A 27,064-nucleotide genomic window follows, 5' to 3' on the forward strand; every position below is an offset into this window, starting at 1 on the left:
GGCAGGGCAGGCCAGGCCAGCGAGCGCCGGCCAGGCCAGGGCAGGCCAGGGCAGCGCCTCCCGGCCCGCGGCGGCTGCAGGCGGCGGGGCTGGCAGGTGACTCCTGGCCGCGGGGGAGCTCACCTGGACGGCGCCGAGGTCCGCGCCGGCGTCCGAGGCGTTCCTACGCCGCTCCCCGCCGCAGCGAGAGGGGCCGGGGGCCGGCGACAGCGCCGGGGAGCGGGCCGGGGAGCGAGAGGGCGCCCGTGAGGCGGGAGCTTCGGACACGGCCAAGGAGGACATGGTGCCGATCCGCCGCCGCCGCCGCCCGCCGCCGCAGCGCGGCCCCGCGCCGTTGCCATGGGAGCGGGGCGGCACCACCTCCCGCGGCCGGGGCCCAGGCCCGCGGCGGCCTCGCCTGTGTCCCCCCGCCCGCCGGCACCCCCGGCGGGGGCAACGGGGGTCCCGCCGGCCGGCGGGGACCGCCGGGGGTGCCGCCGTGCGCCCCGTGTCCCCCCCCCGCGGCCTGCGGGCCCCAGTCCGGCCCCTCTGCCTCATTCCGGTGCTACGCCTCTACCCTTCTGCAGCCGCGGCACCCATGTTCGACACCCTCCTCTGCTCTGCCAGGAATGCCACTTCGTGCCCTGTGACAGAAGACACTTCCCCGCCCCTGCGCAGGGCAGAGAGTGGGCTTTTCCCACTTGCCGGGGAGCTGGAGGGGAAGAAGCTGGTCAATCCGTAACTTCTGACGATGAAAAGTTCCACCCTGAGAGACCGCCATGACGAACGCGTGTGTAGGTGGGACAGCCCTGCCTGGGGTAGCCTGGCTGCAGGGAGGAAGGGGAAAAGTGTCTTCTCTGCATAGACCGAAACAAAACAGATGACTCATGCCTGGAAGGTGGGGACAGAAGCGTAAGGGGATTTGGATATTTTCTACTTGCTCACAGTTTTCACCCCTAGGTTTGCCATGGCATCTCTCAGCTGCGAACATGGGATGCTCCTAAGGGGATGCATGCGTATCTGATGTCTGCACGGCTGTATTCTGAAACGGTGTCTCCAGGATGGGAGCGTGGCTGAGCCCGCCGATGCCAAACTGTCCAGGAACACCAGGCCCTCTGCTGGGTTTACTGTGATGGGTGGACATGCCTGGAGGAAGAGAGGTGGGAAGTGGCCGCAGCAAAAGGTGACACCTCATGGTGTGGTCACAGGCACCCTGCTGGACTGCTCGCTCCACCTGCCCTTTGCTGGATTTGGGTATACTTTGGACAAGTGGCACACATGCAACTTTGGAGACACACATATCCCAAGTTTGGCTGCAGGTGGAGTTGGTATCTACCTCAGTTCTCATTAACAAGTAATTTTTAACTCCTGTGGTTCCAAAAAAACATTTTAATACATAAATACATTTATTAAATGCTAGGATAGCTGTCTGAATCTCCAGACAGCTTTTATAGGAAAAGAAGCGATTGATAACAGAAACAAGAAAGAAACCTTCATTGTTCCATCTATAACCAATATGGTTCTTGTTTTCACTCTTCCCAGCTTGTATGCTACACCCTTCCCATTTCATATCTGCCTTCTTCAGAAATAAGATGCATATCATGTTTAGTACTCACACATGCTATACAGTTCTCCTTCCATCAAAGGGGAAATACACAATATGACATGTACCCAGCCACACTCTGCATTTTGTAGAAGTTCATCCCGTATGCAACTCCAAAATGATAGCAAAAATACAGCCTAGCATAGAACAGGACTCTAACTTGGAAAATACAATGACCACTTCGACATCCTTAACCTCCCGAGTTGCATTCATAGGACTACAGGTCATACAATGGCAGGACCTGTAGAACATTATAGTGCATTCACCTAATGTGACAGTGCAGCTGCCAGTCTTGGAGCTGGTGTTTGACACTTTTCATCCACCCATGTACACACCCCTCTCCATTCCTCTAACCATTTTACTAGCCCTTCCATGTTCTACTTAAACATTTGTGTCTGTGAACGTATTCTCAGCAGCGGTCTTGTATCTGGGCCTGCACTGGATGGAACAAGATTTTTTATTAAGCATTTGAGATGAATTGTAACGACAATGCTTATAGGTCTGGAAGCAGTTAGCGCTGAACAAACTGGATTATATAATTTTTTACTTGGTGCCGAGATACTTACTGAAGTTGTATGTATTCAAAGTTTTTAAGCTTATGAAAAAAAAAGTGCTAAAATTTACTTTTACTGTGGCTTAAGTGGTTTTAAGTTCTGTTGCTTGTGTTTTGAATGACAAATGTATAAAGAACATACCTAAATTGGGCAACTTGGTCTGTAAATTATAAGCTTAGGTCACAAGCCATTTGATGGCTGACTGTTCCAAAGATCATATTGCAAAGCTCCATTTGCTCACTGTGCACCTTCTTCATAAAAGAAGCTTTTAAAAATTGGGATGAAAGCTACACTGTGCAAGTCTGACTACAGCGATTCTGCTGCCCTTGGCAAATGGCAAATGTCCATCCTCAAAAACCTGCAATCAACAGTGAAAATATTTACTTAACAGTCTTCTACCCCTGACAGGCTTACATTGTATTTTTATCACATCTACCTCTTCCACTGGTAATAAATAACATTCAAGACATTAAGGCTACAGTACCTTGCTTCTGAGAGTATTAATTCACAAGTGTTAAATGTCAAGTCTTACAAATGCTAAGAAATACGTTTAAAAAGTAGACTTGATGTAGAGAGGATTTCTGTTTTGACTGAGGACAAACTCTTTTGGTGTGAAGAGACATTTCAGCAAACTCTATTCTTGAGGTAAAGTTAAATTTCATAAAACTACAGGACTGTGTAGTCGAATGTGTAGGACACAGCTGTGCATTAGAAGATCAAGGTTCCATATCTAGGTCTGCCATTAATCTCCCGTTGACTTTGCTAAGTGAATTGTTTCCTCTACCTCTCTATCTGCTGTCTTACAAATGAGGTTGCAAGCTCCTGAAGGACTATTATTCAGTACAGATGCACCTTTCATGTGCTGCAGTGGGGGTCTTCAGCCCTAGCCAAGTGATGTCGTTTTCTTGGCTGTATTGAACCTTTAGACTTTTTCCAAAGCCATCTGCACTGTTTATCATATAGGACACTGAGCAGTTTATAGTATAGAAATCAGAGTCTTTCTAAGAATCAGTCTGTTAACTCCTTGTCTTCCTTTTCATTCTCATTTCTTCTTTTGGTCAGTAGGAAGGGTAAAAAGGAGGGGCATAGGAACAGGAAAGTGCGGAACTGTCCTGCCAGACCTCCTGTGTTTGATATCCACAGAAAAAAGAAAAGAATAGTGAAGTGGCTGGCAGTAGACTCAACCTTAAACCTGTAAAGACAACAGAGCTTCTAACATCTGGATTTACCTGCCTATACTATTAAAATACAGTATTCGAGTCATTGCGTGGTATGGATTTGCGGGGGACTTTCATGCTGATCTTGTATTATTGTAAGGAAATGCAATAAGTCACAGTAGACAGAACTTACACTTTTATACAGTACAAGGTACAGCTGAACAAGGGTGGAAGTTCGGGGCCCCAGTTGCCAGCATAGTATCAACACTCAGTAAAACAAGCACTGTGGTATAGAGAAACAGGGTGAGATTTTTAAAAAAAGCTAAGAAAAGACAGACTTCAAGGACCAAAACATTACTGTTACATCAGGCATGGCACAAATAGATATTAAATATTTTGAATTTTAAAAATACCTAAATTCCATTTGGTAATCCAGGAAGGCTATGTAACTTAATGTGAAAGCAATGCAATTCCTGCCAGCTTCACTGACTCATGTAGTGCTGACCTCTAGTCAAGCAGGACTTCACCTCTCATGTATTCTTTTCCTCTTTCCTCTTATGTTGGCATAAGCCTCTATGGAAAAAAAAGTTATGTATTTCCCAATGAAGGATCGCAAAGTGGTTCACATGTTTTTCTCATTTAAACAGTAATGCTTTCTTACACACACAACCAAACAGGAGGAGTGTCTCCACCTGGCAAACTTACTCACGCCTAGCAGTCTAACTTTTGGCAAACTTTTTGTTTGTTCAATGAAAAGTGGACTAAATATATGCCGACAGTACTGTGGTGCTCCCTGTGTTCTGGAAACATGGAGAGTACTTTACAGTAGGATATGGGATATAGCTTTCCAGTGTGTCTGTGTGAAATATGTGTTATCCAGCCATTGCAAAAGAAACAAATTGCCCTTCAGAATTTTTTTATCAACTCACATTCAAGTTCTACCTCTCAGAGAAAATGTTGAACAGAGCACACATGTATTATAAAGAAAAGCAAGCTAAAATTTATTATACATAAGCACAGAAGAAAAAGCCAAATACGTGACATTGACTTTTTATTGATTTTTGTGTAAAACACAGTCTATGGAAAAATAGGTAAAAGCATTACTAATAATTTATAATAGCCCTGTTCAGAGAGACAGCACAAACTGACAAACACAACTACAAAGAGAATATTGCACATGGGAGACGTACTATGCTTACTGCAAGACACTGCCAGCAAGGCATGAGAAACAATATATAATGACAGAGATCATTGTTCAAGTCAGTTCAATGTGTCACTGATTTTAAAGGCTGTAATCCAATTAATTAAATCAGTATCATATAATGATACAATATCAGTACTGCAACATTACTCATCACATTGATAGAAAATACTACAGGATGAACAGCCAAGAAATCAAAAACTCGTGTATTAGGAGATGCACTGTCTGAAAGGAACTATGCGTATGCATCTATTATCACTGCATATATGAAAATATTATACTGAATCTATCTAATTTTTATGCACCTGATATATCTAACTTTCAGAGGAAATCTTCACATTCAGAGAAAACTAACTATATTCATACCTGTGAAATTTATAGCCTCTTGGAAACTCATTGCCTTACATTAATTAATAATTTCCCTTAGTGCTAGTTGGGCAGCAAGTATAGCTAATAACATATAGACACACACACAGAGACACACTATTTTATAGTCAATTAATGCCAAATAAAAATACAAACGTATTTTCTCATGTTGGCACATCATATAATGCACAATGTTGGAACAAAAAGTTAAACGTGGCACCAATTCACAGTAACCATTACCACAAACTAGATATGCAAAGAACTTGCAAAACAATTACAAAATAATTAATCTGTAAATAATTCAAGAACATGGCTACTTAATTAACTTGTACAGAGTTGCCACAGTTAATAGAATTGTAAGATAAAATTAAAGACACATATGGAACCTGTAATAGAACTGTATTTTAGACAATGTTAAGAAAGAATACCTTAATATCCATAGAAAATGAATAACCTGTTGCTAAATACAGAGGTCTCAATTTTCTAATATGATGTGTACAGTTCTGTGTTACATATTAAGCACTATTTTTTTTTACTGAACAGTAACAAAGAGAAATGAAGTTTACTTCATTATTCATTTTTCATTAGGCAGTAAGCAATTTATATAAAGCCACATAAAAATATTTTTATAGCAGGCTAGCCTTCATTATTATGTATTTATTCTCCTAAGTAACTAAGACGTCTAAATGAATTTAGTTGTTTATAATTAGGCAATCAAAACTAAACTTTTAGCCTCAGGTCTGTTTCCAATGAGAAGTCGTAATATGAGTTCTTCTATAGAAATCAATGTGTTTGATTACACGAATAAAGATTCCTTATGTGACTAAACATATGCATGATCTGATATATAACGTGTAGTAAATGCATGAGTGACATTTCACTTTCAGACTTACAGTGTCTTGTTAGAGTGAATTGGTCTTTAATGAACACTACAAACTACTAAATCACAAGTCAACTTGCCATTCCAGTTAGGAGTAAATACATGGCCTAATGGGAAACCATATGTCTTTTTGTAGCACAAATATTTAACAAAGTGTCTTCATATATTTGATCTGAAAAAATCATCTATTTATTAATACTTTAATATTTCAACATTTTTCAATTAACTTATAAAATCAAAGCATATTTTTAATTTTCCATACACACAGTTTGGAAAAGGGAACAACACATCATTATTCTCTCCAGACACCTTTGGCAGTTCAAAATTTAAGAGTTTAACGTTCTTGAAGAAATTTAATGATGAAATGACTTTTTGCATAGGAAAGAGGGCCAATATATTTCTATATATACTGTGAGTGGTTGCATTACAGTACAAAATATATGGACTTTGACAGTAATATTCAATTAGTACACTATCTTAGTTCTGCAACATCATTGCTATTGCATCGAATGAATTAGACAGTTGTAGGGAACATGTATGTTAATTACCTATTCTACAGAAGTGTAGAATTACTATAAAATAATAGCAGCATATTTAATTTTGAAATGTAATCAGATTGTCAACAGTAGTGGTTTCTGCCCTAAATTTGTTCAGAGGTATGAAATTCTGCTCTCAGTTATACTATCCCATTCTAATGATTTCAATCAGGTTTCATGCACAGGACTGGGGTAGAATGTAGTGTGGTATTTATCCCATTAAAATTCTCCGAGACTTTGTGTATTCTAAGATTTTTAAAATTAATTTTATTTAAAGGATTGAAGCACAAATGCCTAAGCTTTGTGTGGTTTCCCTTTGCAATAATGGAATAGGAAACAGGCCAGGAAATTCAGTTACATGTAATTCTGCAAGTCTTTCAAGAAATATACAGCTTTCTGTATTGGAATGAATTTACAGACAGGCAAAGTAAGTTAGAAGTTTTAATTGTCACTTGTCCTTCTTTTTTATGTGCAAATCTCATTCGTACTAGTTTAGGCTCCTGTCTATCTCCAACAATGACAGGTTTTTCACTTAATGTCTAGAATGTTTGATAAAATAGTATTGTGCTTGTGTATCACCACAAGTATCACTGAAATAGCTGCATATTGGAGGAGGGACAATAAAAGTAGTACCTTGAAACTAAGTGATTTATTTCTGGAAAAAAAGAAAGAATGCAAACTTTTAAAATTTAATTTGATAGATTTATTAAACTTTTTTTTTTCTCTTCCATCTTTTTCTTTCTTTTCCTGTAAAAAACTGGGAAAGTTTCAAATTTCCAAGATAGATAAATTTTTGAAAGAAGTAGTTGTTAAATACAATAGTCCAGAGGCAGCACCTCTCTCAAATAAGTCCTAAATTATTGATTTCCAAGAGGCTGAGAGGTTATGTAAAAAGAAAAATCACTGGACACATGCCCTCTTTTTGGAAGCATCTGCCAGTTGTCAGCTATTGGGAGACAACTCTCAAAGACCTTAGTCTGACCACTTGTAGCTGTTATTATCATTTACTTTTCAAAAATGAAATAAAATTAATTTTCTCTTTCCAATTGCTCCCCCTCCAGCTTAAAAAGGAGGATAAACATGCATTTTCCAACTATTTGAAATTGAAAATTTGTGACCTGAAAAAAAACTTCTCAAATTTCTGTTGACATGCATGAAATACAGTTGAATTTTTTTTCCAAAAAAATGTTTTCACAAACCTCCATTTTCAAAAAGAATTCACTGACCTCTCATTCGATACAAAACATGTTTAAAGACATATAAAAATGCTTTAATTTTGGAAAAAAATCATGCAAATATTTTATTTTTCATCTCTAGATTTGAACATGCTTAAAATGAAAGATAGTTCAACTGCCTCTTGATTTGCAACAAACCCAGAATATACAACCCAAATATAAGTTTGCGGAATATGGATACTACAAGGAAAATTAAATTGTTGTAATTTTTAAAATTTGAAATAAAATGAAGAACAACTACCATGAACTCTTTAGATTTAGGTTGGTGTAACTGGGGGCAGTTCGATTCTAGATTCTTCTTGTTCTGTGGAGCTGTTAGTTACACTACAAACAGATAATGAGATTTACAGGACTAATGATGTTTAAGGATAAATTCAAGCTTAAGTACTGTATATTTCTGATGTATCATATGAATGACAAATTCTTGCAAAGTAATAAATAATAAGTGAAGGCAAGCTTAAGTACTGTATATTTCTGATGTATCATATGAATGACAAATACTTGCAAAGTAGTAAATTATAAGTGAAGGTTCAGCTAAGAAAGTCAGAGATCCTGAACAGTGCAAATATAGATAAGAAAATGTAATTTCATATGAGTAAAGAAAATCAGGATCAAATACACATTCTGATTCACTGAAATAAAGGTTTTGCTAATTAAACAGGAGTAGCCTGAAGGTATGAGTTGAGTTCAGCTATTTTGTTAGAGAAGAGTAGAACCTGACAGAGCAGTAGTAATAAATAATTGTGGATGTTCTTTTGAATCCCACAGGAAATGCAAACGTCTAGTTTTGGAGATGAATTCATTTTTAAGTATAAGAATAATAATTTTGTTTCTCAAAAATTCAGGCATATCCCAGAGACACTTGTTGTAAAAGTAAGACTTTTCTATAAAAATAGAAGATTGGATTTGCACAAAAAGATACTAAGAATTTAAGACAGACTCTGGGAAATTCACATATAATAACTGAAAGTCCAGTGTAGAAACTTACAGAAATACATGAGTATTGTGATGCTTCCCTGTTGTATCAACCTATTGGAAGGTTCACCATGAAAATGGATTTTTGTTGTTGCAGATTTCTCAGCTTTTTTTTTTTGTTTTAAAATATTTCCTGATATTTCAAAATCATTCTAGAATCAAAAACTAGTTGCTTGCACACATACCTGCAAGTCTTTCTATACATGTATAACACTATTTTGTATTTTCATTGTATGATGTATGGAAATAAAGAGATGCCAAAAGTCTAAAATCCTATGTGAGACTGAAAAAAATGACCCTGCTAGTACAATACCATTTGCTTACAAGATCTACAATTACACCATAATTGAAACTGGTTTTGCATATTAAAATCATGGAATAGTGTAAAATCACATGAAAATACATATACTGTACATGTGCAATACATTATTACAAATTAATTTGTTTCAAAATCTGATTATTTCCTAAATTATTAACTCTATTAATATATATTCTGAACTTACCAACCCAGAAGTGTGGTTAAAACCAGAATTAAAAATAAAAGAAACACTGCCCAGAAAATGTGGTATTCATAAATAGCACTCTGACACATATGCTCTAAGTCAAAGAAATATCTGGAAAGCATGGTTATAATAAAACACTGTTGTGATATAACTGTGCAAAGGAGCATTAAAAAAATTCTGATTTCATAATTACCTGCCCTCTGCAATTCAAAACAAAAATATTTTTGTAGTTATCTGAAGTAGTAGTCTTCCGTAACGAACCTCTCTTAGTTTGGTTGAGAGCTTGTACTATATGCCAAGCAAGTCTATAGTGACTTTACTCATACTTAACTAAACTCCTAAAAAAACAAGTTTATGACAAAAAAACCACCCAAAACCAAACGTCTACAACAGTGCTAAACAAATATTAGTCTATCATCACATCACAGTTATCCTTTCTGGGGAGAGATGTGGAACAGACCCACTTGCTTCTTCTATAACATGGCTTTTCTCCCATCCTCTTCGAATTCTCCTCAGTTTCCTACTTACACATGGCAAAAGTAAAATGATCTTACCTAGAATTACAATGGAAGGCAGAACAAGGGCAAGGACAAAATTTGGTGGTGTATAAAATCTGTAATATTCTTCTTCGAAAGCTCTTTTCCATCCATAAATCAGTACATGGAAAGTACTTATGAGCAGAGCAACGTATCCAAGTGTAGACTTTGAAAAAAGAGAAAACAGGGAAAAAAGAAGAGATAATAGTACTTGGTCCTTCATCCAACAGCTCTAATCCATTACTTTAACATTTAGACATCATGTTAAAATCTCTTACCTATTTACTATTTAAAATTAGCAATACATGGTTTTAAGTTCACATGTTCTGAAAACTACAGTCTGAACTGAATACTGATTTACAACATGTCTCTGCTAGCATCTACAGGCCTTAGTCAAAGCTGAAATGAAGATTATGTTTGCCCAAATTCTAAGTACTGGAAGTCAACTTCAGGATATGTATGTGAATAGGGAACAATCCCAGTGAAGTTACTGGAACAACATCAGCTGTGATTGGAAATTAAGTTCCCTGTTTCTTAACTATGAGGCTAGATCACTTCCACAATTCATGATTATGGAACAATGCAGTTCTGCTGGAAGAGACCTGGGCCTAGCACTCCAGATTTTTATCACTCTGAGAGGTGCAGTTTGCTTCTTCCTCACAGTGGCCTACATCCACTTGTCTGAAGTTACCATAAACCATCCCTTACCTTCCTCCATCAGCTGTTGCCTACTGATTAATGGGAATGTCTGGACTGCACGACTTGGACATAATGGCACAAGGTAATGATGCAGTTTGTTATGAACAGGTAGTGCCAGATGAAATGTGAGTAGAAGGTTCCCACAGTACCCTGCAGAGGACCTCTCATCATGCAATCTACAGCATGCCACAGAAGGTAGTGCTAATAGGGGCCATTCACTGTTTCTGCGCATCTGCCATTTTAAGAACTCTGTAGTTGTATTGCTCTGCAGACTTGAGTTAAATGTATTAATGTTGACTTTCCCAAACCATGGTAAAAAAAGACTACTATGCTTTGAATTCTGGTGGTGATCAAATGAAGAAAAACTCTATTTTGGCCAAAACTAATGTAATGACTAACTTGGTTGGGAAACTTCTGTAGAAAATCATTGAAACAGAGAATGAATATTAAGAAAGGTAACTGGCTACCAAGGTTTGGTTTAATTCCAGCAAACAGAGAAGCAAAGAAAAGTGCAGCTTAAGGGTCTATTTAATTCTTTCTACTTCAAGATTAACCAGTTTCCAGGGAAAGGAGAACGTCTGAGCTAATACCATTTGCAAGGATGTAGAGATATAATTGTATAAAAAGGAAAATACCTTTGTTAATTTCTAGAGATTGGTACCATGTGTTTTAACTTGCCAATATTTACGCATTTTTTTTTGCCAATGGTTTCAGAGCCATGTTGGTACGTTTTAGATATGCTGTACCCTCTTTTTAAAAAGAACAATTTGCTCTCAAAATATTCTGTAAGAAACAGAACAATCAGACAACCACCTGTGGATATGAAAATGGCATATGCAGTATCTGAACAGAAGTTCTGCTAAGAAATTTGGACAACAAAAATACTATCAAACCTGATGATTGAATATGTTATTGCAGTTTTTTGCTAGTATAGTATGACTGTCCTGAATTCACTGCTGTTGTATTGCTGCCAGCAAGCAAACGGGCACAAGTGAATCATATCCCTCATTTCTTCATCAGGCTTACTGATGAGTACTATAACAATTCTTGAAAAAGAAACAGGAGGGAAATATTATACAGAGTCTTCCTAAATTTTTTTAAAAAAATAATTTAATGCTTATTTAAAGTCCATCTGCAAACTACAGTTTTGAGACATCTCTATATGTCTATCTAATGGTCAAAATGGAAACTAACAAGTACGTCCTTTATGAGTACATTTTACTAACAGCACAAGAACAAGAAAAACTTATGATGCACCTCTATTAAGTTCTTTTTTTTGCCCTGTTGAAAGTTGCCATATGATTCTTTGAAGTGTTGGTAGGGCATGTGCTGGTATGTACTGGACCGTTTCAACCACTCATCTAAAAATCTAACAAAGACAGTCCTATAGGAGCTTCTGTCAGCTACTGATGGTATTTCTTTCTACTAGGCCCTTAATTGCTGTATTTCTGTGCTGTACTTTTAACAGTAATAACACTACTTAGCTAGAAAGAGGATGTCCTCCACACAACTTAGCATTCTGCAGTCTTTGGCTTGTTCAGTCAGGGCATATCTGCACTAGAAAGTTCCATTAAGAGCATTTATCCTACCTCACAGGTACTGACAATGACTTTTCCAGAAGTATAAGCAAGACTGGCTGCCTTTGCTACTTAAATAAAACCCCACTGCAGGAGGCTGTGTCAGTACAAAACTTCTGTGTTTGTTATAAAGACATGATTCTTCAGTATCTGCAAATGTTCAAAGACTACAGCAACGGCTGTACAGTAGTAAAATGAGGAAACTCGGACTGAAACAGGCTTGGACAAAAAGACATAAGCTAGTGCAGGAAAAGGCACTGCTGGGCAGCTGAACAGTAAAAACAAAATCAGTTGGTAGCACTGGATCATACTACAAATCTTGGCCAGTGGTAGTGTCAGAAAGCCATATTCTAAAGTTGACCACCCCTATGGATTTATTTGAGAAATAAATTATGATTGTGCTGTGGGAGTTATTAATTGCTAGAAAGCAATCTGTTTAATACTGGAAAGGTGAGAGAGCTGCTGTCATTCAGGTATGCAAGGTTATTTTCTTCTGCACAAGTTTACGATTGGACAATGTGGAGGAGGGAATACAGGGATTAGAGACAATGGATTTCCTGAAATGTAATTACGCTTCAGATGGAATATACATGTTGTGTTTGTGTCATCCTTTCCTGGCTTCTTCAGACACAAAAAGAAAGGGATGAATGTGTTTACAAGAGCTGGAAGATCACTTACACTGATGTTACCACAGGGAGGCCAGGAGAGGCACAGGATGCTAACTTCTTTAAGAGCACTTTAAGAGGACTTTTGCAAACAGCAAGAAGGGATACTTTTTCTTCACTGGTAAATTCACATTGGTGAGTGGTAGCACTATCAGTTGTAAGTCTTGGGAACTTGCCTAGGCTCTAGGATGGCTGCTGGGAAAAGAGGAGGAACAACTTTGGTTGCTTTGCTTCCTTATCTTCCATAATACTGTGTTTCCTGGAAGCTGAGTTAATAGATAAGCACATTTCCTATGGACTCCCCAATCTTTTAGCTTTTTTCTAAGTCTTCCCTGTTTTGTTTCTTTTCCTTCCTGGTCAAGTCAGTTTTTTAGCCAATGTGGGAGATTCCCAGCCAAGGCCACTGATAAACTGGACAAACTGGCATTGTTTGGGGCAAACGAAAAAATGGTAAAGGAGTGGAAAAATACAGGAGAAAAATCCCTGAAATGTTACCAGGAAGATGTACGTATATAGAGACACAGATCTGCTGTGGGACAAATATGCTTCAGGTATTTTTACCTTCACAATGGTCGAGTAATTCCAAGCAATTTACATATAGAAAAGGTATTTTCCAAGGCCTACATTTATGCAATGTATACTTCAGACTCCCCCAGTAACAGGATATTGCTAAACTTATAAACAGGCTGTAGCAATTCTGACTGGAATCTTAGCCGTAAACTTGCTAAATGCTCAGGCCTCATTCTTCTTTACTCTGGGGGAAAAGTATCCTATTCTTGTGGGAGAACCATGGCAGGGAAGACCTTCCTCAAAGTGTGTGTGCAAGAAAAGTTTAGCAATACTGGCTCCAAAAAACTTTAGGATTGTGCTAGCAGACAAAAGGAATGTCTACAAAAAGATCAGCTTCCTACTACACAAATGGCAGATTTGCACTGATTGTTGCTAACAGACATAGAGCTCAGCTTTCAAAGCCAGCCTGCTCTGTCCATTGCCACTTTGCCTGCTGTGCTTTGGACTTGAACTCTTAGACTGGAATATTTATACTTAGATTATATATTTACAGTTTAACTTCCTTCAGAAGACTGAAGGACACAGTGCAGCACTACTTGCAGACAACAGTCTCCATTTCCATGTATTTTACATGAACAGTCAAGGACTGGTTTCAATAAATGTTTTTTCTGTTTGCAGTGTGTTGGTTTAGGTTAGTTATTATGCCTGCTCTGACAAAATACAAATTCTTTTATATTTCTTGCCCATGTCTACCGTTGTTCCTCATCCAAATGTGTTTAGAAGAGAAAAAGAAGATTAATGAAGTGGTGTTTAAGAAAACCGATGCATTAGTTTGTAAGCCCCAGCTTCTTCCATGTTTCTCTCCTCAGTAAGCTCCAACTTTGGGTCATGTTAAGATGCCTGCAAAGTTTCATGTTAAATTTCCATCACCTAGGATCTCCTACTGAGCAAACTCTTCATCACTGTCTCATTCTGTGGTTCCTCCATCTGGATGTTATGAGTGTTTCTCTCTGAATCATGGTGAAGTAATAAGATATTTTTGTGCAGTGGTCAGCTCTGTACTGCAGCAACTCCCAAGTTTTCTGCTGGTCTCTTAGCTCCTGGTAGGGCTGACCACATTCATACCGTGAGGGAGTGAGCAGAGCCTGCACTGCTTCTCCTCTCAAAGTCCTTTTCCCTTGATCAAGCAGCCTGGAATTTTTGGGGCTGCTGACACCTGTGTTGTGAAACCAGGCTAGGTAAGGTGGAGGCATCTCCAAAATAACTGGGGATATCAAAGACAGCAATGATTTCTGAGCAAAAACATTCACAAACAGCATTTCTTTACAGTATTAGGAAGACTGTGGTGGAGGTCCGTTTGAACCACTGTAGGTAGGGGTGATGCTGCTCAGGGCTTGTACTACTGGAACAGGGCTAAAAAATAGTCTATACTGTATAAGTTAAAAATTTGTTAATCCAAAACTCAGATTTTCCTAGTAGGACTCAAGACTAAGCATGTTTTAGCAGTAAAACTCTTTAGAAGAGGCCAGACTCTTATTTTGATGAAACTATTTACTATGATGAGCAAGCAATACTATGTTGTTCTCAGTGGAAAGTGCTGAGGTAAGAAACTGTCTGAGTGTGCTGACTGACTGATTCTTCACCTGTCAGATGCAAAACAAGTTCAGCAATTATTGTGGCAAATCAGCTGAGATTCAGGACTAAAGCTAGAGACATACTGCTCTTCCCAGACAAAAAAAAAGCAGCACTGAGATGTTGGGTTAATAGGTCCACTTTGTCCCCCCGACTTAAAGAAGATTGAGAAAATTAAGTTCAAATTCACTTCAACATATTGTACTTCAGTAGAAGAAAAATATAAAAGACAGTAAGTATTATGATGTTTTATCAGTTCTACTTGCATACTGGGTACAGTAAAGCCTGTGCAGAAATGCAGACTCCTTTTACTTTAGCGAGAGATCACTGGAAGTCTGTTTTCTGATTGAATAAAGCAAGAGGACTTTTTTGAAGGACAAGTAACTAAATAAAGAACAACTTACATCCTGAGAAGTAATAAATGACAAAGTACCTTTAATCATCATTAACTTAAAGGAAATTTTTAGTAGTTCAGTATTTTTTGTGACTAAAAATTAAAAATTATCATAATTAGTTACCACTACCAGTTCTCTTCAGTATGTAATGCAGTATCAACTGTAACATACCTCCAGAGCAAACAACTTGTTCCCAATCAAATTCCTCAAAATACTGACAGATTATTCATTAAAGTTCATAATTATTTAGATTTGGAACTATTTGACTTTATTTACAGTGGAAATAACTGCAGTAAATATGACACAATAAAAAATGACCTTATAGACACATCAGTTTGTCCAAATTTATCTAATTTGAATTTAGCAAGAAATTCTAACAATGGAAAAGGAATAGATTAGTGCTCATTTGGTCTTAGCTATGTTGGTTATTTAAGACCAAGAAGTGTAAAACGTAAATTCCTGTTCTAACACTCATGAAATGCTTAATGTACCTTCATGGTAATATATCTGCTGAGTAAGGCTATGTTTTTTCCTTAACTTACCAGAGCGAGGGGAAAAAAAAAAGTTCTCATCATATTGCAAAGTGCTTTTGTTCATCATCACCACCACCATAATCATCATAAGAATTCTTATAAACAGCAAAACCCGCTTATTTAAAAAGTAACACACCTGAATAAAACTGAACTCCCTCCAGTTTAAGGCATTGTTTACTGAAGGGATGGAAGTTACTGCCAGTAAAGAAAGCAATCCAAGGCTCATTATTCCAAAGGAGATATACATTTCAATTCGCCACACTTCTTCCTCATTCCAAGAATTTTCAACATTGGCGTGAACCTGACGAAAGAGCAGAAAGGAAGCACTTTATTCTACAGAATATTAAAAATACCAACAGAAGTTATTTTGCTGAGTAAAAGTCTACAGTCACAGGACAACTATTAAATGGGGTCAAATATTTCAGAGGTTTCCTCATGTCTTGGAGAAAACCAACTATTTCTTTACTGCTGGTATTGGCTCTGGTTAGATTAAAAATATGTTAAACATGGAAACTTAGATGAGTTGTTAAAAGAAAATGTAACATTATATACTATTCATAACAATTATGTTATAAAAACAGATACATCTGTGCATTCCTGTACACTGTATAAAAGTAGCCATGTTCTTCAGACCCTGGAAACTTAAATTCTATAACATAAACTGGGTAAACCTGCAACTTGGTTTTAGTTTGTTACATTTAGAAATAGTTTAGCATCATTTCCTGTTTTTTGCTTCAACTCCCTATGCTGAGTCCAAATTATTTTGCCTCTTTCACTGCTGACATCAGATACATCCAAAATTGTTCTCTTTGGAGACCTTTACCAGAAAAAAAATAACTCAGGTCCTTAACAATTAAGAGGCCTGGATATTCAATTATTTTTCCACTTCCAGGTGAACTATTGTGATATGGCATGTCTTGAAAGAGGTTCACTAGGAATATTAGCAAGTGAGAGTTTTACAATATTATTAAAACCAAGATAATTTCTAAGTAAAAGTATCAGTGGGTCCTTTACTAAGTGTGAACAATTACAGTTTCTTCCTGCCTTTTACAGTTTTGCTCTTCCTGCCTTTCTCTTAAGTTCAATTTTTCATGCTAACCTTTTGAGAATTTGTGGACCCAATGCCTGTTACTTTGTTCCATTTGATTTGATTCCTTAGTTTGCTTTTCTTTCTGTTCCATCACACCTCTCTTTCCTGCAGATTTTATGTGCTGAATGACAATGCCCCTTTTCTGGCAATGCTGCTTTTCTGCCACTTTAAAGGTGACAATAAGCTACCTCACTGACTGACAGAAGCATCAGACCCTCTTCTAAAGGATGACAGATTTGTCAGAGATTGTTTCAGGGTTATGCAAGATCAATTGCTCCTGGGAACTGAGTCAATCTCTATTGTCTGTAATAGATGATGTTCACAGAATTTTTAATGAATAAAATATTTTTACCACTGGTCCAAAATGTTACAAAGTAACAGCATTTTCATTTTGTAAAAATAGATCCATCTGCAAGCATTATTACAGTATCTACCCTTATACTTTTCACACTTTTAAACACACGATATACATACTTCACCCATATGTTGTCTCTCTATGTATAGAGGAACATACCTCAGAAGTTTCCTGCTGTTGCTCCTGTCCTGTCTATCCTGCATTCTCCTTGTGTACATTACTATCAATCATGGATTCAAGTAGGACACATCCTTGATTCCCCCTACCACGCAAACTTGACTGCAGCTTGACCCACGAGGTGAGCACAATGCACAGATGTTTCTTTTAGTCTCCCTTCTTATTCGGCACTAGCTAAGCATAAGATAACCCATAACATTCTCTGCTGAAAACAGTGGAACAGATTAAGAAAACATATATATTGTATTCATGAGCCATATGCATACAGCCAAGGCATTTTTAACTCACTGAAGTTAAGATTGACTTACCTGTTGATATGCCATATTGAGGAACAAGTATCGCTCCGATCTCCTCATAGGTAAGCAGAGGCTATATGCCACATGCACTGTTGCAAAGAAAAAACTGAGCAGTCCAAGCTGCTTTCGACACTGGAGCCAGTTGTCCAGCCAAGGTGGAAATCGCCTATACTTAGTACCATAGTAAAGCTGGTAAGCAGCTGCAATAAGTCCTGATAAATACACTAGAGAAAGTAAAGTGATAGCAACAATTGGTAGAGTCTTGTTCACGATCTCAATGGGGATCTTGTAAAAGTCACTCTGCTGATTTCTCACATATGGATGGATTACATCTCTGATGAAGGAATAAATGAAGAAAAACGTTGCCAGGCTAATGGCAATCACTACAGGCCCTTTCCACAGTGTGAACAGTCGCAGAGGTAAGTTTTCAATCTCCCTTGAAGATGACAATGCCCCCAAATCAATAGGAATAAAACTGAGCTGACGGGCAAGCTCAATAACTTGATGGCGAGCCTGAACATTGTTACTGCATATATAGACCTGTTGGGAAAGTCAAGTGAATTGTCTGCAGTCAGAGAAAGAGACTCAATGGTTAAAAATAAAAAAACACCACCACAAAAACCCCTTAAGGACCTCCAGGTTAAAACCACTACTGCTAAAACTGTACAGTGTTATTCCAGCTTATAACACCAAGATGAGAATGAAACCACACACAAATGCAGCCAAAATGACAATATGCACACTGATTTAGCAACAGAATAACCAAAACAAAATTGGCTTTTTCTTGGGAGTTAATAATGAGTTGACTGTGGGATACCCTGGTAATCTGCATACTGAAACCTCCCACAGTGAAATGTCTGCAGGACTGGATTGAACTTGAAACATTAGCTAAAAGCATTTCAGAAAATCACGAGTCTCTCAAAAATACAGGAATCTTGAATGATGACTGTAGTATAAACAGAATGAAAAGCAGAGAACTGTGTAACCTCTCCACGTATAACAATTTTAGCTTAATTTCACAATCCAGACTTCTGCAAAAATTGAATGTTTAACAGAAAAGACAAAAACTAGCAGATAAATAAGAACTCCTTCGAAAGACCAGTTATTCCATAGTGGAGGAAATGCACTGCTACAAAGTACTTTAAAGTTCCTTTAAAATTTACAGTGGGCCATAGTTTGTCAAACACTGTTTGCTGATCATCTGCATTAGAGTAAACATGATCTGTTTTGACAGAGTTAATTACTTATAGAGCAGTGTTATTCTGAAAGGGGGTAAAAATAATACGGTAAGGTTATTTTTAAAATTCTGCTAATTCTGTATCAATTGCATTCCATTTAAAATCTACCTGAAGCATCAAAAAACTCAATTTAGTCTCCAGTGTTCACGTTACACAAGTAATTTCTCATGTATTTCTCAGAGTTCATAAAGCCATGAAGGACTGGGTTCTTGCACAGGCTTAAATCCTTTGTATCACTTCAGCAAAACATGAAAAACATAAAGCTGCCTTTTCTATAGGCAGGATGGATTTGGGGAACATACTGGAAAGGAATTTGAACATGATGTTCCCAAGAAGTCCTGGATAAAATGAATGATCACTTAGAAACATATGTGCCTCCTTCTGTTTCTTCATGTTTATGATCTTAGGGCATTCTAAAAGCCAGATAATTTCTTTCGTTCTTTCATTCACTGTTACTTTGAATGCAAACATTTTTAGAACAGCTGACCCCTGAGCCCTGGGATCAGGACCTCAGATTTCTGTGCATCTCTTTCAATAGTTCACCCCATCTAAACCAATACTAAAACTAAAATATACTGGGAAAGACTGCCTCTATCCTTGTATAGAGCATAAGGATAAAAATTAACGTATTTCCTACAGAAGACATTAATATCCAACTCTTCTCCTCTGTCAGTAGTCATCTAAAGGTCAGCTGTCTAGTCTAAGCTAGTACCCGCATGTCCTCTACAATCTTTAAAGATAAACAGGCACCCCAGGGGACAATTTGGATGCAATGAGATCCCATACAGTGGGACAAACTAGACTCCAGAAGTTTTTTAACTTTAAACTAAAGGCCCAACATTTTAGGTACGTTAAGTCAGGCAGGATGAATCCCATGAGTTCTGGCTGCTTACATTCAGTTCCTGTCATTTTCATCCTACAAAAAAGTTAAATTAATACAAATATAACATTTACCTGTCTGCTGGCATCCTTTGGTCCTAACTGCAGTGACCAAGCTGAAACGACATTGAATCCTTTGACAATCAGGGAATCTGGGAAAAGCGATGCCAAATACTCTGCATTGGAGTCCGGATATTGGTCTACTCTTGTATTATTGCTGACATCAATCAGAATTTTACCAGTGAGTAAATGTTTGAGGTCCCACAAAGAGGCGTAATGTTCTCTGTGTATGGCTACAAAAATTATGTTTGTTTTTGTTACTGCATCTTCATGGTGAGTGACATCAACCACATGGGGAAAGAACTCAGCAGCAAGTTTAGGGTTTCTGCTTCCTACAACCACGTGGTACCCGCATCTGATAAGTCTAATCGTCAATGACTTAGCAAAGTCTCCACTTCCAATGATGCCTATTGTGATCTTACTGGCATCCTTGATGCCATTGGCAACATTTGGTAGAAAAGTTTCATTGAGGTGCTTAGGACTTCCCATCATAGAGATTGATTCCATACTTCCAAGACACCAAACCTACAATGATTTCTTCGGGGGGGGGGGGGGGGGGGGGAAGAGAAAAAAAGAGAAAACAACAGAAGGAAAAATGCAGCATCGTACAATTTTAGGAGACATCAGAATCTATAAACACCTCTGGGAGCAAAATCTGTGGTTCTAAGTTTCATGTTATATTTTCTCCTTAATAAAGTATGTGCTAATCAATGTTGTCTTGCAATGAGTCACTAATACAAGGAGAAACACAAAATACTTAAAGAACTTCAATAATACGGTTACAGAATTAAATGATAATTTTTTCCATCTTCTCCTATTCCCTATCTTCCACTGCCCTGGAATATTGGATCACAAGATAAGCTAGTGCTCCTGAAACTAATGGTCAATGTAATACTGAGAAGAAACATGTAAGAAAAACTGGGTAATTACGGAAAATATTAGAAGGTAGAGATAGCTGGCCTGTGGCTGGCATAAGGACAGTGAGTTCATGGAAGCTGAATGCTGTTAAAAGCTTAGGCAGGTTATTACCATGGTATCCTATATTGGCCAGGAAGGAAGGGATGCAAAAGTCTCAAAGCTGCAAATGTCATGGCTGCCACCATGACAGATATCCAACACACTCACCTTTCAGTGTGGGAAATGGATTCATGCCCACATGGATCCAATGGCAAAGACAACAAGGGAAATTTGTCAAGATTTATTAATGAAATCACTAATGACACTGCTAGGTCAGACTGCTAGGTCTGGCCATGGATATAGAAGGATTAACTGTGGGTGCAAGGGTAAAGAATTCAAGGCCATGGGTCACAAATATGCTTTACAGAATTTTCTGACCAGGCAGAGAAGATAAATCCTGGAGACAAATACATGGGACAGCATTCCACAACAGGAAGAGATAAATTTCATGCAATAATAAAAGGGAAGAGAGTTTTAGGACTCAAATTCAGTGCAGTGAGGGAAGCTTTGAAGAAGAACAGGGGCTAAGGCTCACGGAAAATTAAAAGAAATATTGCTATAGCTTTGGAGAGAAGAGGTCACAGAACTGAAGTAAAACTGTAACAAAGACAAAAAGACATAAAAAACGAACAAAACAAGCACCAGGAGGGAAGTCTTCACATAAAACCACAGTTATGACCTAAGTGGTTCTGCACTGTAGAACAGCAATGAGTTCTGAAAATGAAGGAAGCAATGAGGAAAGGCAGGCTAAGAAGGAGCAAAGAGAAACCATGAGGTTGCTGTCTTGGGAGCAATCAACAACAGACCACACAGAAAGGAGGAGCTGAATGAACCTCCTCCTGAGCCACCATCCAAGAGCTGATATGATGGTAACTAATCAGCCATCAGCTAGGAATACAGGATGTGTGGTGAACAACCTCCCACAATTAAAAGTAGCATTGTGTTTCAGAAATTGGAGGAAGCTAGTACAAGAATGGACACTTTTCATTTCAGCTTTGACTAGAACGGAAGAACTCACTGAAACTGGACTGAGACTCTAACGACAGACAGTATGTGAAAGTGACCATAAGATCAGTATTCTATGAAAGATTCTAACAGTGATCTTTCAGGCAGAGGCAGCCCATATAGATTTTTATGCAAGCACTGAAAAAACATTTCTTTCTTACCACATGACCCGAAACGTATCTAACACATGACCAAAATACCAGTATTTCCTGTACCATTCTGGGCACACATCCAGGAACATAATGAAAATAGCTGTATTTTGATCAGATGAGAGATATACATCAACTGGATATGACAGAACATGTATGCTTTCACCATGTGATTACAGAGGCCCATTTCACTTCATGCCATGTGACGTGAAGGTGTTGCAAAACTTTGGGATAGAAAGGGAACCGCCATGAGGAAATGGGCTACCAGTACCATTTAACCATACTGCAGCCTACTTTCAGTTTCTGTCCAAAGCATCCTTAGGAGAGTGGGCATCAAGGATTTGGACATGATGAATTATTCTGGCGAGCTGAATTTGGGCCACTGCCCAAAGTTTCTCACTGCCTGTTCTAATGAAAGCAGAGTGTGAGGAACAGAATAAAACTAACAGACTTCATAAAAAACCATCAGGGAATAGGCAGACATGACTCTTGGGCAAATAATCTAAGAGGTGGAAGAGATCAGAGAGCTGGCAGTTACAGAAAGGGACTATATTAAATGCACAATAGCAATTCAGAGGAAAGAGGGTGTGTAAGACTCTTATAACTGCATCAGGAGAGCTTTAATGACCTGAAAAATCACACAAAAAGTAAAAAAAAAAAGGGGGGGGGGGAGGGTGTGCATGGCTAAGGACAGTATAAAGAGAAATATCAGAACAGCAACGGTGAAGGACATAAAGGATAACAAGTAAAGGTTCCATAAATACAATAAAAGACAGAAGGCAAGGTTTATAACTTAGGAGGAAAAGGAAAAAATTATAGATGACGCAAAGTAGGACAAAGTGTTAAGTGTCTTCTTTATTCCAGCCCTCAGCAGAAAGGTTAATTGTGAAGAGATATTTAATGAAATTCCTTTTACGGGGAGACAGAAGGTGAGGTCAAAGTGGAAAAAAGTAAGTTAAGTGTAAACGATAAAGTTAAAGATAAGATAGAGATTTTCAAGTCAGCAGACACTTATGAAATCCACCCTTGATGCTTAAAATGCTGATCGAAGTGACATCTTGAGAACTCAGAGAGCACAAGAGAAGCAGACTAGCACATTCCGCTAAAAGAAGGGAGGAGGAGGACTGAGGAAAGCAAAGACTTGTTAGCATATCTTCAGCCTCTGGACAGATTTTACATCAAGTTACTGAGCAATCAATTTGTAAACAGATGGGAAGCAGATGATAAGAAGTAGCTAAGGAGGGTTGTTCAGGAACAGACTGCAACAAAACCAACCTCCTTTTACAAAATACCTGGCTTCACAGATATACAAAATAGTAGAAGTGACATAAACTTGACATTTGCCCTTAGATAAGCTAAGAAAACACTACAGAGCTACCTCAGCCAGAAGGTGACACAGATGTGAAAAACCGCTCTTGGAAAAATAACTAGTGGAGACGAAAAACAGAGAGCCGGGCAGTCACTGAATTTGTGACCACCCGCTCGGGCGGGAACTTACGGGGCGAGGGCTGAGGCGAGGGGCTGGCTGGACGCGGGGTGCAGGCCGGTGCCCCCTCGGCAGGCTAGCGGGCGGCTGCGCGACGCGGCTGTCCACCCCAGAGGAGCTCGGCGGGGCCCAGGTCCTGGCCGGCATCTCCAGCTGCAACGACAACATCGCCCGTGACGAGTGCGGCGACCCTACCGCCTGGCCGGTCGCCGCCCCGGCCGCCTCCGTCCGTCCCGTCCCCCCCCCCCCCCCCCCGCCCCGAGCAGAACGGGGGCAGCCGCTGCCAGGCCCGGCCGCCGCGGGGCGGAGGCACCCCGGCTCCGCGCCGCCGCCAGGCACCAGGGAGCCCCTCGCGGCTGCCGGGGGCCGGGCCGCGCTCAGCCCTGCTGCCCGACCCGCTCCGGGGGGGCCCCGACACCGCCAGGCCCGCCAGAGCCTGCCCCGGAGACGGGGGCAGCCGCGGCGGGAGTCCGCCGCCACAGCGATGGGCAGCGCGGAAACCCCCGCGGGGCGACGGCGGGCACGGCTGGCCTGAGGAGGCGCCCGGAGGAGATGGAGCGACCTCCCGCCCCGGCCCCAGCGCCTCTCACCTCCTCCCGCCCGCCAGGAGGACCAGCGTCGCCGCTTCTCGTCCTCAGACTCCGGCCCCGCAGAGGCGGGCGGGCAGGCGGGAAGGCGGCGCCTGTCTTGCCGCTGCGACCCGCCCCCTGCGGCCGCTCCACCGCCGACACCACGGCGGCCGGGAGGGCGGCGGCGTGCTCCCGCCGGGACTGAGGCGGCGGCGGCGGCGGCGGGGTGACAGCGCCGGGGGTCGGCGGCGTGTGGGGAAAGAGAGGGCCGCCGCCGGCCCCGGGGTGCCCTCGGCCCTGGCCCCCGGCCACTGCCCTCCGGCCACAAACCCCTCAGGCCCCCGCAACGCCCCAGGCACACGCGGACCCAGACGCAGGGTCCCCCGACACGGCGCGGGGACCTCGCCTGTCCCTAGGCGAGCTCACCGGCCCTGAGGGGAAAACGTGCCTCTGCTCCCGGGCCCTGCCCTGTCTCGGCTGCTCCGGCCCTGGTTTGTTCTGCAGCGGCAACCCTCCTCCGGCTGCTTTTCCTTATTCTCTCCTGGCAGAAGGGTGCTGCTGGCTCTCAGCCGGTGCGGGCTGCAGGTGAGGAATCGTAGAGTCATAGAATCATAGAATACTTTGGGTTGGAAGGGACCTTTAAAGGTCATCTAGTCCAACCCCCCTGCACTGAACTGGGACATCTTCAAGTCGATCAGGTTGCTCAGAGCCCCGTCCAACCTGACCTTGAATGTTTCTGGGGATGGGGCATCTACCACCTCTCTGGGCAACCTGTGCCAGTGTTTCACCACCCTCATCATGAAAAATTTATTCCGAGGCGGTGTTGGATGTCCCTGCAGCCCAGGTCAGCTTCTCTGGGTGTGGATAGTGGGGAGGTTGCTCCCCATGTTTGCTGTGCACCCAGTGTACTCTGCGCAGGTGGGAGTTGTGCTCTGATTTCAGTGTTAAACAAAATGAGAGGGCATATAGGGTTCAACTGCGTAAAAGCGAAGCTAAACCTCAAGATCTGAACTCTACATTGCTTAGCCAAGGAAATTTCCAGCTGAAAATAAATGGAGCTTTTTTTGTGAAAAGGTGTAGCTTCTGATTTTAATATTTTCTGATTTACCAAACAAGTTCCATCTTTCATTAAGCATACAGCTGTGCTGTATATATGACAATGTGTAACCCTCAACCCTTTGTGTTTAACACATTTAAAACTGACCAACACGTATAATGATGTATGTCTCTCATGTTGCAGCAAAAAACTAACACATGAACAGATGATTGAAAAGGAGCCATATGATCGCAGTGAAACACTGAACATACCTGTTTTCATCCTTTGTGTGTGCATACTGGCTTGTTTCTGTATTGCATTAATTGAGGACTTAAGCAGAATGAACCATTTAATCGATTCAAATATTTGTTTCAATATATAATCACAAACAACCATGCTGTAGAACTTGAAAAGAGGGCTGAGAAACTTTTCTGTTGTAGTTCAGAAGCCATTTCCCCCCCAATTATTAAATAAGTAATTTTCCTGACATTGAAAGTGTGTATTTTTAAAGTATTTTTTAATTTGGTAAACAGGTGCACAGAAAACCTATTGCCTGTTTTTCCAGATCGCACTTTCAGCTCCCAGACAGTGAGGACAGGGTTGATATTCCATGGAAGTCAATGGAAAGGTGAGTCCATTCACAGACTACTCAGAAATGAATTGGCCCTTTCTGTGTCTAGAACTAGCATTTCAGCCCTTCAGGTTCATGTTCTAATATTGTCCTTTTCTCTACTATTGATTCAAAAGTCATTATCCTAGGCTTGTTTTTCTGTGGCCAGTACAACTACAGTAGTATGAGCTCAAAAATTTTAGTCCAACTAAAAAATGTATCTAAAGAAAAAAGCAGAATGTTCATATTATTTGTGGCTGATTGTCCTTATATGCTACTTTATGTGACTCTTGTAGCCATAAAAATATTGACATTAAAATAAACATTCTTAATTTATTTGAATTATAGCCTTAATAGGAAGGCTGTAAGCCTGAATGTTTGTGACTGGTTTCTTGTGGGATTTTTTTGTATTATTACTGCACCATATATTCTTGAACAGAAGACCGAGACCTTTAGGAGATGATGCATTAGAAGATCTGTGTGGATTTTGTAACAAGGAGAGGGCTTTTTTCTTACACAGATAATAAGGGGTTAATGATCCTTGAATTCTGTTACCTGTTTCTTGTGCAGCTGTTGTGCCTGTGATTGCTCACTAGGTACATTTTCCATGTGAAAACATCACAGGTTCTGTCTTCCAGCCTGCACTATGTAGGGTGTGCCAGCTCCGACCCTGGTCTTTCATACCTAACCCACTTGGGTTCCCACGGATGTCATTCAGTGTCATTTCTCACCTACATAGTTCAATTCTTCTCCAGTTGTTTCTCCTGTCACTCTCTGCAAACCTACCTAGCTTTAGCCTTTATGCATAGGGGTAAATGAGGAAACTTTTGAGTCATGGCCATTTACCAGCCTCTTGCACAGACACCACTAACTTGATATCTAGTACATTTAACAATTAAAATCAAGGCAGTTTGAGGGATTTAACTTGATCCTATGTTTTCCTTGCACCTTTCTGAGGTTTTGCAGCCTCCCTTCCATTGCTGTGTAACTGATCCATTCAAGCAGGAGAACCATAAAGAGGTCCCCATTTTGCATGCAGTTTAGTATGAGAGCAAGGGTATATATGTACCTTTTGTATAATTAAACTCCCTGAAAAATTGGACCATGTCTCTTTAGTGACAGGATGAAATTGGATAGTTACAGTTCTCTCAAATTATATACAAAGATCTATGGGCAACATAATTCTCAGATATCCTGTTAAAGGGCTATCTTAAACAATCTGTTAAAAAAAATATTATTTGCTCTTAGCAGGTGTTTTTCTTTCTTTAGCAAAGTCCAGGGCAGCATTATTATTTCTTCCTTTAAGGGATGGAACATAACAAAGGAGTTTCCAATTGGCAAATGGAAACAGATATTCTGGTTCTTCCTCTTGGCAAGGGGAAAGCAAAGCCCAGGGGATTTCCCTGTGGAAAGAGAGTGAAAACAAACACACAAAAATTTGCTTCCTATAAGGGCAACAAACCCAAATACAATCGTTTCTGGCATACCACAGTCAACACAGCTAATTTCGTAACTTAGCAGAAAAATACAGTATTTCCCAGCCAGGAACATTCAGGCCAAGTGATTTTTTCTTATGGCAGCCTGCAATTACTCTAAAAATAAAACTTACACCTCTTACCCA

The 27,064-nt window shown here is 40.1% G+C and overlaps 2 protein-coding genes across 9 annotated transcripts in view; both read right to left on the bottom strand.

Moving 5' to 3' along the window:
* The window catches only part of CFAP69 (cilia and flagella associated protein 69), a 38,648-nt gene extending 38,111 nt beyond the window's left edge, over positions 1-537 (bottom strand). The window contains 3 exon segments of the mRNA XM_049798640.1: positions 124-306; positions 308-496; positions 499-537. Of these exon segments, the coding sequence (XP_049654597.1) occupies positions 124-306; positions 308-496; positions 499-537 (411 nt within the window).
* A 566-nt stretch (positions 538-1,103) lies between these two features.
* Positions 1,104-23,931, bottom strand: STEAP2 (STEAP2 metalloreductase). Of its 8 annotated transcripts, none has more exons than XR_007505816.1 (8): positions 23,819-23,925; positions 23,241-23,381; positions 19,647-20,156; positions 17,467-17,994; positions 15,673-15,837; positions 9,544-9,691; positions 3,487-3,866; positions 1,104-1,125 (listed from the first exon to the last, which is right to left on the bottom strand). XR_007505816.1 is itself a non-coding variant. In XM_049798608.1 (7 exons), the coding sequence occupies exons 2-7, from the start codon at positions 23,373-23,375 to the stop codon at positions 3,817-3,819; spliced, it is 1,536 nt and encodes a 511-aa protein (XP_049654565.1). In that variant the 5' UTR covers positions 23,376-23,381; positions 23,819-23,925; the 3' UTR covers positions 1,431-3,816. The 8 variants fall into 8 exon arrangements, 4 of the variants coding, with proteins under 4 accessions (XP_049654565.1, XP_049654566.1, XP_049654567.1 ...); XR_007505815.1 differs by lacking the exon at positions 1,104-1,125 and having other exon boundaries at positions 1,431-3,576; positions 3,707-3,866; XM_049798608.1 differs by lacking the exon at positions 1,104-1,125 and having other exon boundaries at positions 1,431-3,866.
* Positions 23,932-27,064: the final 3,133 nt, after the last annotated feature.

The sequence above is a fragment of the Accipiter gentilis genome, chromosome 4 (assembly GCF_929443795.1).
Source record: "Accipiter gentilis chromosome 4, bAccGen1.1, whole genome shotgun sequence".
NCBI classification, from domain to species: Eukaryota; Metazoa; Chordata; class Aves; order Accipitriformes; family Accipitridae; genus Astur; species Astur gentilis.